Source organism: Lemur catta, chromosome 1 (assembly GCF_020740605.2).
Source record: "Lemur catta isolate mLemCat1 chromosome 1, mLemCat1.pri, whole genome shotgun sequence".
NCBI lineage: Eukaryota > Metazoa > Chordata > Mammalia > Primates > Lemuridae > Lemur > Lemur catta.
In genome coordinates this window covers 113,283,723-113,296,979 of record NC_059128.1, presented here as the reverse complement: position 1 = coordinate 113,296,979, position 13,257 = coordinate 113,283,723, and the positions used below count along the sequence as shown (strand labels likewise).

At 55.1% G+C, this 13,257-nt stretch overlaps 1 protein-coding gene and 2 long non-coding RNA genes across 5 annotated transcripts; 2 read left to right on the top strand and 1 right to left on the bottom strand.

Moving 5' to 3' along the window:
• Nucleotides 1–1,775: 1,775 nt before the first annotated feature.
• On the top strand, nt 1,776–4,428 carry LOC123635921. 3 transcript variants are annotated; one of them, XR_006734255.1, is made up of 4 exons: nt 1,776–1,957; nt 3,328–3,390; nt 3,947–4,055; nt 4,399–4,428. It is a non-coding gene; the product is annotated as an uncharacterized LOC123635921 (long non-coding RNA). The 3 variants fall into 3 exon arrangements; XR_006734252.1 differs by lacking the exon at nt 4,399–4,428 and having other exon boundaries at nt 3,947–4,327; XR_006734253.1 differs by lacking the exons at nt 1,776–1,957; nt 4,399–4,428 and adding an exon at nt 2,698–2,808 and having other exon boundaries at nt 4,007–4,327.
• A 1,421-nt stretch (nt 4,429–5,849) lies between these two features.
• On the bottom strand, nt 5,850–12,540 carry GPR108 (G protein-coupled receptor 108). Its single transcript, XM_045548567.1, has 18 exons — nt 12,372–12,540; nt 11,501–11,620; nt 10,367–10,417; nt 9,962–10,044; nt 9,097–9,221; nt 8,908–8,954; nt 8,737–8,805; nt 8,538–8,642; nt 8,176–8,309; nt 8,004–8,079; nt 7,794–7,867; nt 7,578–7,695; nt 7,355–7,485; nt 7,208–7,251; nt 6,894–6,943; nt 6,632–6,715; nt 6,408–6,532; nt 5,850–6,162 (listed from the first exon to the last, which is right to left on the bottom strand). Exons 1-18 carry the CDS (start codon nt 12,489–12,491, stop codon nt 6,090–6,092), a joined length of 1,629 nt encoding a protein of 542 aa, XP_045404523.1. The 5' UTR covers nt 12,492–12,540; the 3' UTR covers nt 5,850–6,089.
• On the top strand, nt 7,028–8,664 carry LOC123635919. Its single transcript, XR_006734251.1, has 3 exons — nt 7,028–7,464; nt 7,622–8,326; nt 8,441–8,664. It is a non-coding gene; the product is annotated as an uncharacterized LOC123635919 (long non-coding RNA).
• Nucleotides 12,541–13,257: the final 717 nt, after the last annotated feature.

Here is a 13,257-nt window from a genome sequence, read left to right as displayed (position 1 = left end):
CTGGAGCTGCCTCTTATCTGGCTCTTTCCTCTCCCCCACTCAGCCCCTCCTCCCAGTAGCCTATCCCCTCCCTGGGGCCGGCCCAGATTTCTCAATACCATTTCCTACGTTTTTCAATCTCTGGGGCCCACATGTTGGTGGTGGGGTGAATAACCTGAGGGCACGTTCCCCTGCAACATGGACATACCTGCACCCTGCCCTGGCCTCTCTCAGGGTCAGGGCCAGCTGAACAGAGATCTTTCCCTGTTGCACCCACTTTGTAGTAGAGAAACACTAAGATCTGGAGAGCTCCACCCTCACCCTGACCCCAGATATCTGGGCCTCATTCCTAAGTTCACTTTTGCCCATGCATTTATTAATCAAACCTAGGAGTCCCTCTCTATGCTGGGAGCTAGAGTCCCCTTCCATGATGAAGGAGGGGGAGAGACAGACACTCTCAGCCCCTTGGAGTGTTTTCCCCAGTGAAGAAGAAAAGCTCTGCTTCTTGGAGGGTCAGGGAAGACTTCTTGGAGGAAGGGCTATTTCCAATGGGCTTTGAAGTATGTGTAGGAGTTAACTATCCAGGGAAGCTTATTTTCCAGGGAAGCTCCCTTCACTTACCCTTGTCAGGATACCTAAGTGACTTTTGTTGGTGAAAAAAAGTCAAAATTGAGGAAAGTTCTCATTGCTAGCTTACATGAACATCCCTTTAGGATATTGTTATTTTAAGTTGTATTGATTTTGTGTGTGTGTGGATAGTTAATATATTCATATGGATGAACATCTAGGTATCCAGGGAAATGTGGTCTTCCTCTCATATCTGCTGACAGCATATTCTACATACTATTCTTCCTGGTCTCCTGGGTTACATATTGTTTTTTTCATGAAGAATGTACCTTAGATTTTTTCATACCACACAGAGAACTTCCTCATTCTTATGGGTATCTGCCTCCTATTACACTGTGTGAAAGTAACCAGCCTCCTATTGATGGACAGTTATTTTTCTGTGGTTTCAAACCATGCTCCCTGCAGTGAACCTGGATGATTTTCCATCAGCTGTGATCTTTGGGCAAGTAACTGATAACCGCTCCGAGCCTCAGTTTCCCCATGTAAAATTGCCACAAAAAGAAATAATTCTGGGTGAACATCTGGACGCACTAGCAATCTTGCTAGATAGTGCCGAATTTCCCTTCGTAGGTGTCGTATTGATTTACACTTACCATTGCTACATGCAACTAATTGCCAATTTCCCCACTTACTCTCCACCAGAGCACGTTGGGAAACTTTTGGATTTTTGCCGGGCTCGTGGGTGAAACCTGGTACCTCAGTGTCATTTTAATTTGCATTCCTCTGATGCTCAGCAACGTTACTGTCTGGGCATAGGAGGAGGTGGATGGTTAAGGCCAGGAGAACGGTGTGTGGGTGGAGGCCGCCAATCCCTGGACAGGTGGTTTCCAAAACTCCAATGAAGGGGTTAACGGGGCGTTTGCTCTGATTTCCTGTAAACCACCCTCTTTTCCTGGCCTCCTGGCCTTGCCAGGGGTAGGGGGAGGCGGGGAGAATGAGAAAAAACCTGGCCTCTGTCTGCTGTGATTGCAACACACTCTCTAGGTAAGAGAAGGAGGAGGGAGAAAGCAAACACCTGCTTGTTCTCCAGAACTGGGGTTAAGCTTTTGAAACTGGCTGCCCCCAACTGTCCCCAAGACTTTCTTCAATTCCCTCTCTCCCCCCCTTCCCAAGCCACCCCATTTCCTGGTTTCATTCTAGCCTTAAGCATTCCGGGCTCTGTGGTTTGATGACCTTCAGAAGGAAATTCCTGTCTGGGCTCTGTCTTGAGGCAGGGCTCAGTTGCTCTTTGCTCTGAGCCTCAGTTACTCCATCTGAGCAAGAGGACTGATGTTCAATGTGGCTGATGTCACAATTAACCGATGCAACATTCCTAGAAGCCCCCTGGCTCTGAGGGAAGGATCAATAACAGGTGGTTGTTGTCATCCGTGCCTGTGCCTGTTGTGCTAGGGATCTAGGAAGCCTCAGGGGACATCTGGGAAGTGACCAGAGAGGGTAGGAGACTGGAGTGGAGCGGGGCTTATTGGGAAGGAGGAGGGCGGTGAGAGGGGGAATTCTTCAGCCCTGGTGACGTTTTCCTAGGGGACGTGTGCAGAGGTCTGGGAGGGGTGCATGAGATAAGGCAACATGCGGGCGAGAAGGAGAGGTCGCGGGGAATCATAGTTCTCCGGCCCACCCAGCCCTTGTATTCAGGGCATGGGGGCTGGGGTGGGGGTGGGGGTGGGGGTGGAGAGGGCGCGTGCGCATCATGCGCGGGGACACCTGAGCTGCCCTTCAGTGGGAGATCTGGATACACATGCTCTGAAAAAGTATCTGCTGCTTATCTGAAATTCAGATTTCACTGGGCATCTTGCATTAATATTTTGTCTGGCAGCCCTAGCTGGGGTGCAGGCAGAAAATAAAGGGAAGGAAGTGGGGATGATTTCTGGGTACGGGGCCCAGGCGCTCCCACTCCACACCTGCCTGAGTTCGCTTACTCCACACCCACCCTTTCCTCCACAGAAGTGAGAGCAGCAGGGAACCCCTCAAACCCCTACGCCCTAATGCCAGATTGGGGTGCCGCTTTTTTAGAACTTCCCTCCAGGACGCACAGCCAGGCCACCCCCTTCTCCCACCCATTAATGATTAACTTGCAAGTAACCTTGACCCGGCTGAATCAATCTGCCACGAGACAGTGGCCCCTTCCCTCCACTCCCCCACATACACTCAGCAGAGGCCTGGGTACGGGGGACCCCCCCCACCCTTGGAAGACAGAGAGCAGAGGTTTGGATTCCAGCTCTGTGTGTGTGTGTGTGTGTGTGGCGGGGCAGTCCGAGGGCAAGGCCCATTCCCTTCTAACAGCCTCAGTTCCTAATCTGTCAACTGCAGATCGACAGGCACCGAACCTCCTTGCTAGTCTTGGAGTGAGAATCCGGTGACACCAAGCAAGGAGAATGCTCAGCCTGGTGCCCTGCACATACTGAGCACTCAATGTGTTTGAACCATATATTTATTTAAAATTTTTTTGAAATTTTAATAGAGAGGAGATCTTGCTGTGTTGCCTAGACTGGACTCGAACTCCTGACCTCAAGCGATCCTCCCACCTGAGCCTCCCAAAGTGCTGGGATGACAGGCATGAGCCTGGGGACTCTTTTTGAAACTTATCTTTGTATTCCTGTGACAAAATACATGTTTATGACAGCAAATGCCTATGGGACACCCAGTGTGGCATCTTACCTATTTCACACATTTTAACTTGTTTGCCCCACATGCTGTAGGTGTTGTTATTACCCTGTTTTACAGATGAAGAAATGGAGACTTCATCCACTTGCCTAAGCCCCTGAGGTAACCTTGGCCAAGATCCTGGTACGTGCTGGGCTCCAGAGCGTGTGCTCTTAAAACTGTGCGAGTTCTTCCTGCTGTGGTAACATATCCCAGCAAATTTCGTGGCTTAAGATAACATACATTTATGATCTTACAGTTGTGGAAGTTAAAAGTCTTAAAATCAAGGTGCCACTTGGGGCTGTGTTCCCTTCTGGAGGCGATAGGGGAGAATCTATGTCCTTGCCTTTTTTAGCTTCTAGAAGCTGCCTGGATCCCTTGGCTGGTGGCCCCTTCCCAGAATCACTGCAGATTTTGCTTTTGTTATTGCCTCTCCTTCTCTGACTCTGACCCTCCTGCCTGTCTCTTAAAAGGATGGTTGTGATTACATTGGGCCCACCCGGATAATCCCACCATTTTAAGATCCTTAATTGAATCCCACCAGCAAAGTCCCTTTTGCCATGAGTGGGAACATATTCTCAGGTCTATGGGGATTGGGATGTGCACATCTTCGGTGGGGACCGCGACTGTGCCTATACCACAGTGTGCACATGGAAGGACACGTGGACTCTATAGGGCCACTCCGCTCCCTGCTTTAAAGTCTTCCAGGGCCCCTGCAGATCCCAGCATGAAGCCCCCAAATGTGCCTGCCTGTCTTTAGGCTCCTGCCAACTACTGCTGCCTTCCTCCTGCCCGCCGCCAGCCGAGTGGTGAGACTTGCAAGCTATTTTATTCCAGACTTCCCCATCTTCTTCACATAACTTCCTGAGCCTGCAATGCCTCCCCACTTCCTTCTTCGTCCAGCTGGGCTATTTAGTCACCAAGGCCTTGGTTATGCCTGCTTGCACTTACAGGAAGACTTCTCCCAACCCCCACCCCTGTCCCCTACCCCTGTCCCATGCCTGTGGGCCCCACTGAGAAATGTTTCTCAGCACTTCCAAAGGGGTTCTGGGTGCTCTAGTGGAAGGGTGAGCGGGTGGGGGAAGGGAGAAACATCTTGGGAATCAGCCCTTTAACTGTGTGCCCAGGTGGGTCTCTGTTTATAATCTGCAGTCACTCCACAAGATTCAGGGCAGGTCCTCGAGAGATCAGGTATGTGACACTCAACGAACTAATGAGGCCCCATTTTACATGCAAGGAAACAGAGATGTTAAGCCAGTGACCTGGCGTCACACAGAAAACGGGAATATGGTTGAAAGGTTTGATTCCAGGGAATCTAGCTGCAGAGTGGCAATGCACACAGTGGTAGTGTCCAACTTTTGAGCCCCGAGTCTCGCACTAACTCATTAGCTGTGTGACCCTGAGCCAGTTACTTAGCCTCTCTATACCTCGCAGGCTTTTTAATGAGTTAAGGTCCATGGAAGTCTTAGTATAGGGCGTGGGATACAGCAATCACTCAATGTCAACTTCTATTTTTATTACTTTTTTTTTTTTTTTTTGAGACAGAGTCTCACTCTGTTGCCGGGCTAGAATGAGTGCCGTGGCATCAGCCTAGCTCACAGCAACCTCAAACTCCTGGGCTCCAGCGATCCTTCTGCCTCAGCCTCCCGAGTAGCTGGGACTACAGGCATGTGCCACCATGCCCGGCTAATTTTTTCTATATATATTTTTAGCTGTCCATGTAATTTCTCTCTATTTTTAGTAGAGACAGGGTCTCGCTCTTGCTCAGGCTGGTCACGAACTCCTGAGCTCCAACGATCCGCCTGCCTTGGCCTCCCAGAGTGCTAGGATTACAGGCGTGAGCCACCGCGCCCGGCCTATTTTTATTACTTTTTGTTTGTTTTTTGAGAGAGGGTCTCCCTCTGGCTCTGTGGCCTGGGGTAGAGTGCAGTGGTGTGATCACAGATCACTGCAACCTCAAACTCCTGGGCTCAAGCAATCCTCCTGCCTCAGCCTCCCAGGTACCTAGGACTACAGGTGTGCACCACCATGCCTGTCTCCTTTTTTAATTTTTTTTGTAGAAACGGGGTCTCACTATGTTACTCAGGCTGGCCTTGAACTCCTGGCCTCCAAAAGTGCTGGGATTACAGGTGTGAGCCACCACACCCACCACCTGTTATTCTTACTTTTACTCTTTAGTCTTCAAATCATTGTTTTCCCCTTTGCCTCCAGCTTTTGTCATGCCATCCCCTCATCTGGGCATGACCTCTCCCCTCATGTTTCTATGATATTCACCTTCCCTGATCTCTGTGCTGGGTCAGGGCCTTGTGCAGCTCCCGTCATGGGTCTGAGGGCCCAGTGATCATGCCACCTGGTGACACATCCCTCTCCCTGCTGCCCACACCCTGTGCTGAGCCCCTCGAGGGCTGGGCCAGGTGGGTCTCGCGCACTGCTCTGTCCTCACCTGGCATAGGGCCCAGCACGGTGGTTGCTCAACTGATACTCAGTAAACGTGTAAAGTCATGGGCACCCCACGCCCTCCCCCAACAGCAAATGCAGGTTTCTAAATTGTAAACGCGACGTCTGTGTTAGACCTCAACCCCCAGAAAGGCAAGAAACAGCGGTAGCAAAACAGATTGGTCATTATTGTACAGCTGGAAGTGAAGGGTAGTCCTGGGTGAGGACAGAGCTGCCCGATACTTAGAAAGGGAAGAAGGGCTTGTCTTCTGAACCCGGGTCCCAAGGAGCCGGGTGCCTCATCTGTGCCGGTCCCCTGCACCTTCCAACACCCACTAGGAGAGGGGCAGGAGTGAGAAGCAGTAGGTGGGGGAAGGAGGACCATCTGGTTCCAGATGTGCAGATGATCACAACAGTTCCCGTGCACTGGCGGTTTTGTTGACTTTGGACAGGCCTTCCCGGAACCCAGAGTCGGTCATTCTGCAGACAGACACCAAAGAGGCTGTCTGGAGCTCAAGGGCAGCAGGCCCCGCCCATCCCACCTGCTATCTCCATAGCGGCTATAACCACGCCCCCAGATCTGCCTGGCCCCGCCCACCCTGCTTCCACAGCGGGCCCAGACCCCGCCCACTCCACCTCTAAAGCAGTCCTGGCCCCTCCTTCCTAGCCCCCTCTCTCCCCCCACAACCCCGCCCCCAGACCCACCCACTCTGGTCTGGACTCACACTTGCTCCATCTGTACATCCTCCTCATCCTCCTGGGGCAGCTGCAAGTACGGGTTGTCCCCGGCGGGCTGGAACTTGTAGCCCGTGAGCACAAAGAAGGCGAGAGTGGAGCCCTCCACCAAGAGCTGCGGGGACAAGGGACAGAGCCCTACTGTCAGGTGCACCCCTGCCCCACCCCCACTGTCTGGCCCACCCTTTGTCCCGCCTGGGGCCTCCGGGCTCACCTGGTACAGCCACTGCCACTGGAAGGGCACGGCCACCCGCAGCAGGATGGCGATGATGCGCGTGAAGTAGACGTAACAGATGACCTGCAGGGGCACAGGTGGGCATGGGACAGAGGGGACACTGGGGACAGTGGGACTGTGGGGCTGGGGATGTCTGGGTGGGGGGCCTCAGGATGAGTGTGCCAAGGGGCTGGTTGTCTCCTGCCGCTGCCAGCCTCCCTTCCTCACCCCCACCCCCGCCCCCAGCACGGCGGGCTCCTACCATGACGTAGTAATGCCGGAACAGCTTCAGCTTGGCCAGGTTCACTGCCACTGAGGGGTGGGCACAGAGTGGGGGTCAGGGGAAGGAGACCGAGGGTGGGGGGAAGGGGAGAGGCCTGGGGGAGGGGACAGAGAGGGATCTGGGGGAGTGTCCCAGGGGCAGCAAGTCTGTAGGGGACGTCAAGGGGGCAGAGAGGCCAGATTGGGGCACCCAGGGAGGCAGTGACCAGGGGGGTGGGCAGAGAGGCTAGGAGGGGCATCTCAGGACAGAAAGCAGGGGCCGTGGGCAGACGTTCTCAAGGGGCAGCGTCTCACCCTTCCCGTCTGTTCCAGATGCCTCCTGGAGATGCCGGATGGACCTGGGACAGGTGGGGGGACACAGGGTGTGGTCAGCACTGGCTCCGCCCATGTGCGCAGAGGGCGGGGTCTCAGCCGAGGTTTGGGGGCGGCCGGGGTCCTCACCAGACCACAGGGAAGAGGATGGCACCACAGCAGATGAGGTCCACCAGGAACAGGATCTCCTTCCAGAGCCCGTAGTCGCTGGCGCCCTCCTCACGGGACTCGATGGCGATGTAGGCCACGTTGGCCAGCACCTGTGTGGCCGGGGCAGGGTGGGCGGGGTGCTGCCTGACCCGTGCCCCTCCTGTCCCCTCTGCCCTCCCCCGGGGCACGCCCCCACATGCACCTGCAGGGGGATGACGATCCCAAAAATCTTCTTCTCCTTATCAGACAGGACGTACTTAACGAAGGCCCAGCCTGAGCCGATCAAAGCAATGGTGATGAAGAGGAGGGCGCCCTTCAGCCTGGGGGAGCGGAGGGACGGCATGGCGATGAAGTCAGGTGGGGCCCGGCCTCCTCTGCCCGCCTCCCGCCACCTGCCAGGCAGAGAGGGGCCACTCACAGGTGCGTGATGTAGTGCATGACCGCGAGACCCTCGATGGGCTGGCCCTGGCTGTTGATGAAGTAGTAGTTGATCTGGGGGTGGACAGACGGATGGACAGTCAGACAGATGGACCTCCCACAAGCCCAGGGTCCGTAGACATTTCGAGGGGTGGCCTGGTTGCTGTCTTCCTCCCAGCCCACCCCTCTGGCTCTGGCCCCAGGCTCTCACGCTGTGGAAGAGCAGAGAGATGCTCTTGGTGAAGGCCAAGGCTGCCATGAGCCAGTGGATCTTGAAGACATTGTACCTGGCGGGAGAGAAGGGGACACGGAGCATCAGCTTGGGGCAGTGATGGGGGCTCTGGCGAGGGGAGGTGGGGGACCCCCAGGGGCAAGGGCATTACGTGTTCCTGCAGAGGACAGACACCCAGAAGATGCCGGCAGCCAGGAAGCAGGCAGACATGACCATGTAGAGCTTGAAAAGGGGAATCTCTGCGGCGGACAGGAAGCCCTCGGGGTTCTTCTCCCGGATCATCACCTGGTGTGGGGACAGAGGTGGGCACTGGTGGTGGCACAGTCCTGGCCAGACCCCTCCCAGTTCTCCTGCTTTCTAGCTGGGTGACTTGCCCTCAAGCCTCAGTTGGCCCATCTCTCAAATGGGTCTAACAGCTTCCACTTCCTCCCACTGCCACTGGGGGACTGTCGGGAGCTAAACTTCTGGAGGATGGTGGGCACTCCCTGGCACAGCTGCTCACCCTCCACTCACCGTGATGTCAAATGGATGCTCCTTTCCAGGAACCGAGTTGTTGCAGTTGTGGAAGTTGAGGTTGTACTGGCCTTCCTCAGCCCTAGAGCCGATCACCACGTGGAACTGGGTGAGGGGGAAAGGGGGGCTTAGCTTGGGGGTCCACTGCTCTGGGGCGGGGGTGGCGGAAGCAGGGGCTGCAGGTGCCACAAACACTCACGCTGAAGTTATAGGAGTTGTTGAGGTGGCCCAGACCCAATACCAGCTCCTTGTCCTTCCTGCCAGTGCCCTGAGAGGACAGAACCCCTCCATCAGCTGGGCCCAGGTCTCCATATCCCCACCCCCCACCCTGGGGTAGGCCTTTCTCCCTGCTGCCCTAGCTCTGCCAAACCTGAGACACTGCAGGTTGTGACTTGGCCTTGTTGACTGTGATGGTCCCTGTAGGAGACGGGTGAATGTTTTTAAAAGGTGGATGGACAGAGGTATGGCAGGAAAATGGGGTGGCAGGGGTGGGGGGGTAGACACATATGGCAGCCCTGCCCTTCCACCCCTCTCTGCCCGCACAGCCGGGCCCACTCACCACTATCCACCTTGGGGGTGACCATGGGCCCTGGCTTTGGGAGCTCTGGTTCAGAGGGCACTTCGGGGAGGAGCCCAGGAGAGATGAGTAACTTCTTCTGTTCCCCATACTGTCGCACCTGGACCCTGGGGTAAGGGGAGGGGAGATGAGGCTAGGAGGCTGAACCCTGGGGACAGGCCTCTGGGGCCCACTGCATGTCCTCCCTGGGGGCTGGCGTCCAGCTGAGTCAGTGGTCACCAGGTTTCAGCATTTGGCCACTACCCACGAAGGTGACAGGTGGCTGCCACATTCCTACACTGCCTAGAAATTATAATATTTGTCATTTCCCACGACATCAATCCACTCTTTCTACTTAAGTGTGTTATTAAAAAAAAAAAAAAAAAAAAACAACCAAAAAAAACCTCCAGCATATCTACACAGAGGCAACATGGTATTGTCAGACCCCAGCACCAGGCTGCCTGGGTCCAAATCCCAGTTTGCGGGATTCAGTTTGCTCATCCGAAGAATGGGGACAATAACAATATACAGGATTGATGAGTTTATACACATTAAAGCCCTCAGGACATTGCCTGGACACCAGAAGCATTCAGCAAGTACGAACGATTGCTCATTCATTCTCACAGCAGCCCTCTGCATCCAGGTCTTCTCTCCTGATATCCCAGCACTTCCCAAGTACCTTTCCCTCTCCTCCCTTCCAATAATCAGAAGGCTTGAAGGTGACACTAAAAAGTGAGTGGCTTTCTCACTAAACAGCCAGCTTCTCATTCTACCCAGTTGGCTCAGGTACATCATGCCCAGGGAAACACAAATGATGGATCTTAATGAGGTCCCGCACCCACTCCCCGCCCCTCTCCCGCCAACTCACTGCAGATCCTTGGTGTTGATGAGGAAGAGGACCAGGAAATTGCTACTGTTTTTCTGGAAAGGGCAGTCATGAAAATCCCGGGTCTGGGGAGTGGGCAAGAAGGAAGCTTAGGTTACCCCTTCCCATGGGTCCGGCCCTGCCCTGCCTCCCTCCCCTGCCCTGCCTCCCTTCCCATCCACCCAGGTCTCCTCTTGCTCCTGTCTCTAGGCGGCAGGGGCCTCTGGGTTACAGATGCAGAAGACCTACATCCCCCCAATACACAGCACGCACACACACATGGATGCAGAAGACCTACACCCCCACAACACACAACACACACACACACACACACACACACACACACACGTGCTTGCGCGCACCACCCAACCACCCACACCCCCTCCCTCCCTCCCCACCTCCACTCACTGAGTAGGATTGTGAGCTGCCAGACTGGACCCGGCTGAGGCTGAACCCCACCTGGTAGATGGAAAGAAACGGGGAGGATATGAGGGACCCCAGCAGGTACCACCCCCCAATCAAGCCATCCCCTTCAGTAGTAATAGAAAACTAACCTCACATTCACTGAACACCTACCATGTGCTAGGTCCCACGTTCTCTCTCTGTACTTCCCAACCACCTCCCCCTGTCCCTCCATCCTTTTCCTTTAACTCCTAACCATCCCCTGTGACTCTGACTCAACCTGCATGTCACTGCCTCAGGGAGACCTTCAATATCCCACCCTGTTTTTTCCCATTTAAAATGTGAATGGTTTCCCCAGTCTGGGGCTCTGGAATCCCAGCGCACTCAGGTTTGAATCCAGGCTGTCAAGTTTCCCAACTGTGTGACTGAGCAAGCCACATACCTGAGCTTGTGACTATACCCATAGAGTTGGCTTCAGTGAATTTTTGTAGCATCCCTGAGAGGTGGTTATGAGGAAACAGGTGCATGGAAAATGCTTTGCATGGTACTTAGCACCTAGTGTGCATTCAATAAATGCTAGTTATGCACTATGACTTCAGGAACTGGGGCTGTCTTATTCATTCATTGCTATGTCCCCCAGCTCTTTAAGAAAAGAGCCACCTAGCAGCTGAGCTTGGTGGCACTAATCCCAGCTGTTCGGGAAGCTGAGGTGGGAGGATCACTTGAGGCCAGGAGTTTGAGACCAGCCTGGGGGTGAGACCCCATCTCTACAGAAATTAAAAGATTAGCCACATGCAGTGGTGCGTGCCTATAGTCCCAGCTACTTGGGAGGCTGAGGTGGGAGAATCGCTTGAGGCCAGGAGTTCGAGGCTGCAGTGAGCTACAATCACGCCCGTGAATAGCCACTGAACTCCATCCCTGGGCAACATAGCAAGACCTCACCTCTAAAATAAGAAAAAGAAAAGCACTCAGCACATATTGCCAGGTAACAGAGGAGGAAACCGAAGCTCAGAAAAACCAAGGGACTTGCCCAGGATCACATGGGTGAGAGGCAGAGCTAGGAGGATGGGAACCCAGAATGGGGTGTGTGTGAAGGCCATGCACCCTGCCTTCCTCCAGCAAACTCCTCACACCCCTCACCAGCAGGGACTTCTCTTCTTTCTCCTGGAGGCCCAGCCGCAGGAGGCTCAGCTCCACCTCCAGGGAGCCATTCGTGTAGAAGCCGAAGCTGTTCAGCGGGATGTCTGCTCGCTTCTCCCCCTGCCGGGAGAGCAAGGAAGAAAAGGCAGCTCAGACTTGTCTCCACCAGCCCAGCCCTAGGGCTCTGGTTCGAGACCTCCCAAAGGGCCTCTTGGTACCCCTTTATTTAAGACAAGCCCACAGCATGACAAAAGAGCTTAAGAGAGCCTGCCTCCCTGCAGGGACAGGGTGGCCGCAGGTCCTCCGACTGCCGTTTTGAGAGTCCAGGAAGGGAAATCATGGGGCACCTGGAAGTCCCCCCACAACGGGATTAGTGCCACCCCCAGAGCACTTATTCCCCACGGTGGGCCTGGCCTTCACCTCCTGGAAAATTTTCAGGTTCCAATTGAGCCCCCCGCAGCGTGCTGAGACATTTCAACTGAGCCCCAAAGATCCCAATGAGCGCCCAGGGGAACCCACTCCAGAGCTCCCACGACCCCCCATCCCCACCCCACGGAAGGCGCCCGCGGTCCCTGGAGCCCCCATAGTGACCCCAAGAATTTAAAGGGCTAAGACTCGGGGGTCTTAGGACATGGATCCCCGCCCCCCAACGGGGGCGACCCAAGCGTGGCCGGGCCGGCCAGGCAACTCTATTCCGAGGACCGAGGGGGATCCTGGGACGAGACCACTACGGGCCTGGAAACGGGGGGCGCCGGACCGCTCCATCCCGCGCAGGAAGCGGGGGAGGTCGGACGAGACCACTCCAAGCCGGAGGCTTCTCCTGGACAAAGTTGCTGGCCCCCGCCCCCGCCCGCTGCGCGGTGGGTCTCACCGTCAGCACCAGCCGGTGGATGCGCCCAGAACAGCCGCCCAGCAGCAGCAGCAGAAATAACCGCTGCCCCCACTCCACGGGGCTCCCACGGCCGAGCCCCCTCCTCTCGCTCACTGCCATCTCTGGAGCCACCGCCTTCCCCGACTCCGCCTCTGACGCCCCCAAGCCCGCCTACTGACGAGCCAATCGCCATACGACGGTGTCCCGCTGCTGCCGTACGACACCAGATGGACAGCACCGACGCCAAATGGAAGTGCTGATACCGCTTAACCCCTCCTCCACGCCCACCAATCATCAGAAAGCTTTTCCCGGATGTAATTTGATAAGCGGTTGATTCAACCAATGATGATGGACCTCATAGCCGTCCCTTGAAGCGGAATTCCTCCACCTACTCTTCACGGTCCAGGACTACATTACCCAGAATGCAGAGGGTTCAGACAAGCTCAACAAGGCATTAAATAAACTACGTTTCCCAGTATCCCCAAGGACGAACTTCTCTTTCTTACCACAGGGATGTGGCTCCGGGCCAGAGCTCAGGCTTTTGGTAAACACATGCATCTGTTGAGGCCTGTCCTGTTCTCCTTATCTTCCTGGTCCACAGAGAGGCCTAAACCTAGCCCCAGGATACATCTTGACCCTAGCATGACCTATGACCCCAGGCTGAGTCCCCAGCCTTAGACTAAGCCTCCGATTATCCCAGAGTGAGGCAATTGGAGGCCTACCCACACCCGGATGCAGGCTAGACTTGACCGTGGGCTGAAACCTCACCCTAAGGTGAACCCCCTACCTGCAGCTGAGCCTCAACTTCAGCCTGAAAGTCTGATCCCACCCCCGGACCTCCCCCCACCCCACTCCCTGACACTGACCCTTAAACTCTGGCTTAATC

Coding starts and splice junctions, on each gene's coding strand:
- GPR108 (XM_045548567.1), bottom strand. CDS start 12,491: ATGGCAGTGAGCGAGAGGAGGGGGCTCGGCCGTGGGAGCCCCGTGGAG. Junction 10,045..10,366: donor GCAGCTCACAATCCTACTCA/GTGAGTGGAGGT, acceptor CCCACTCCCCAG/ACCCGGGATTTTCATGACTG. Junction 7,696..7,793: donor ATGCACTACATCACGCACCT/GTGAGTGGCCCC, acceptor CCGCTCCCCCAG/GCTGAAGGGCGCCCTCCTCT.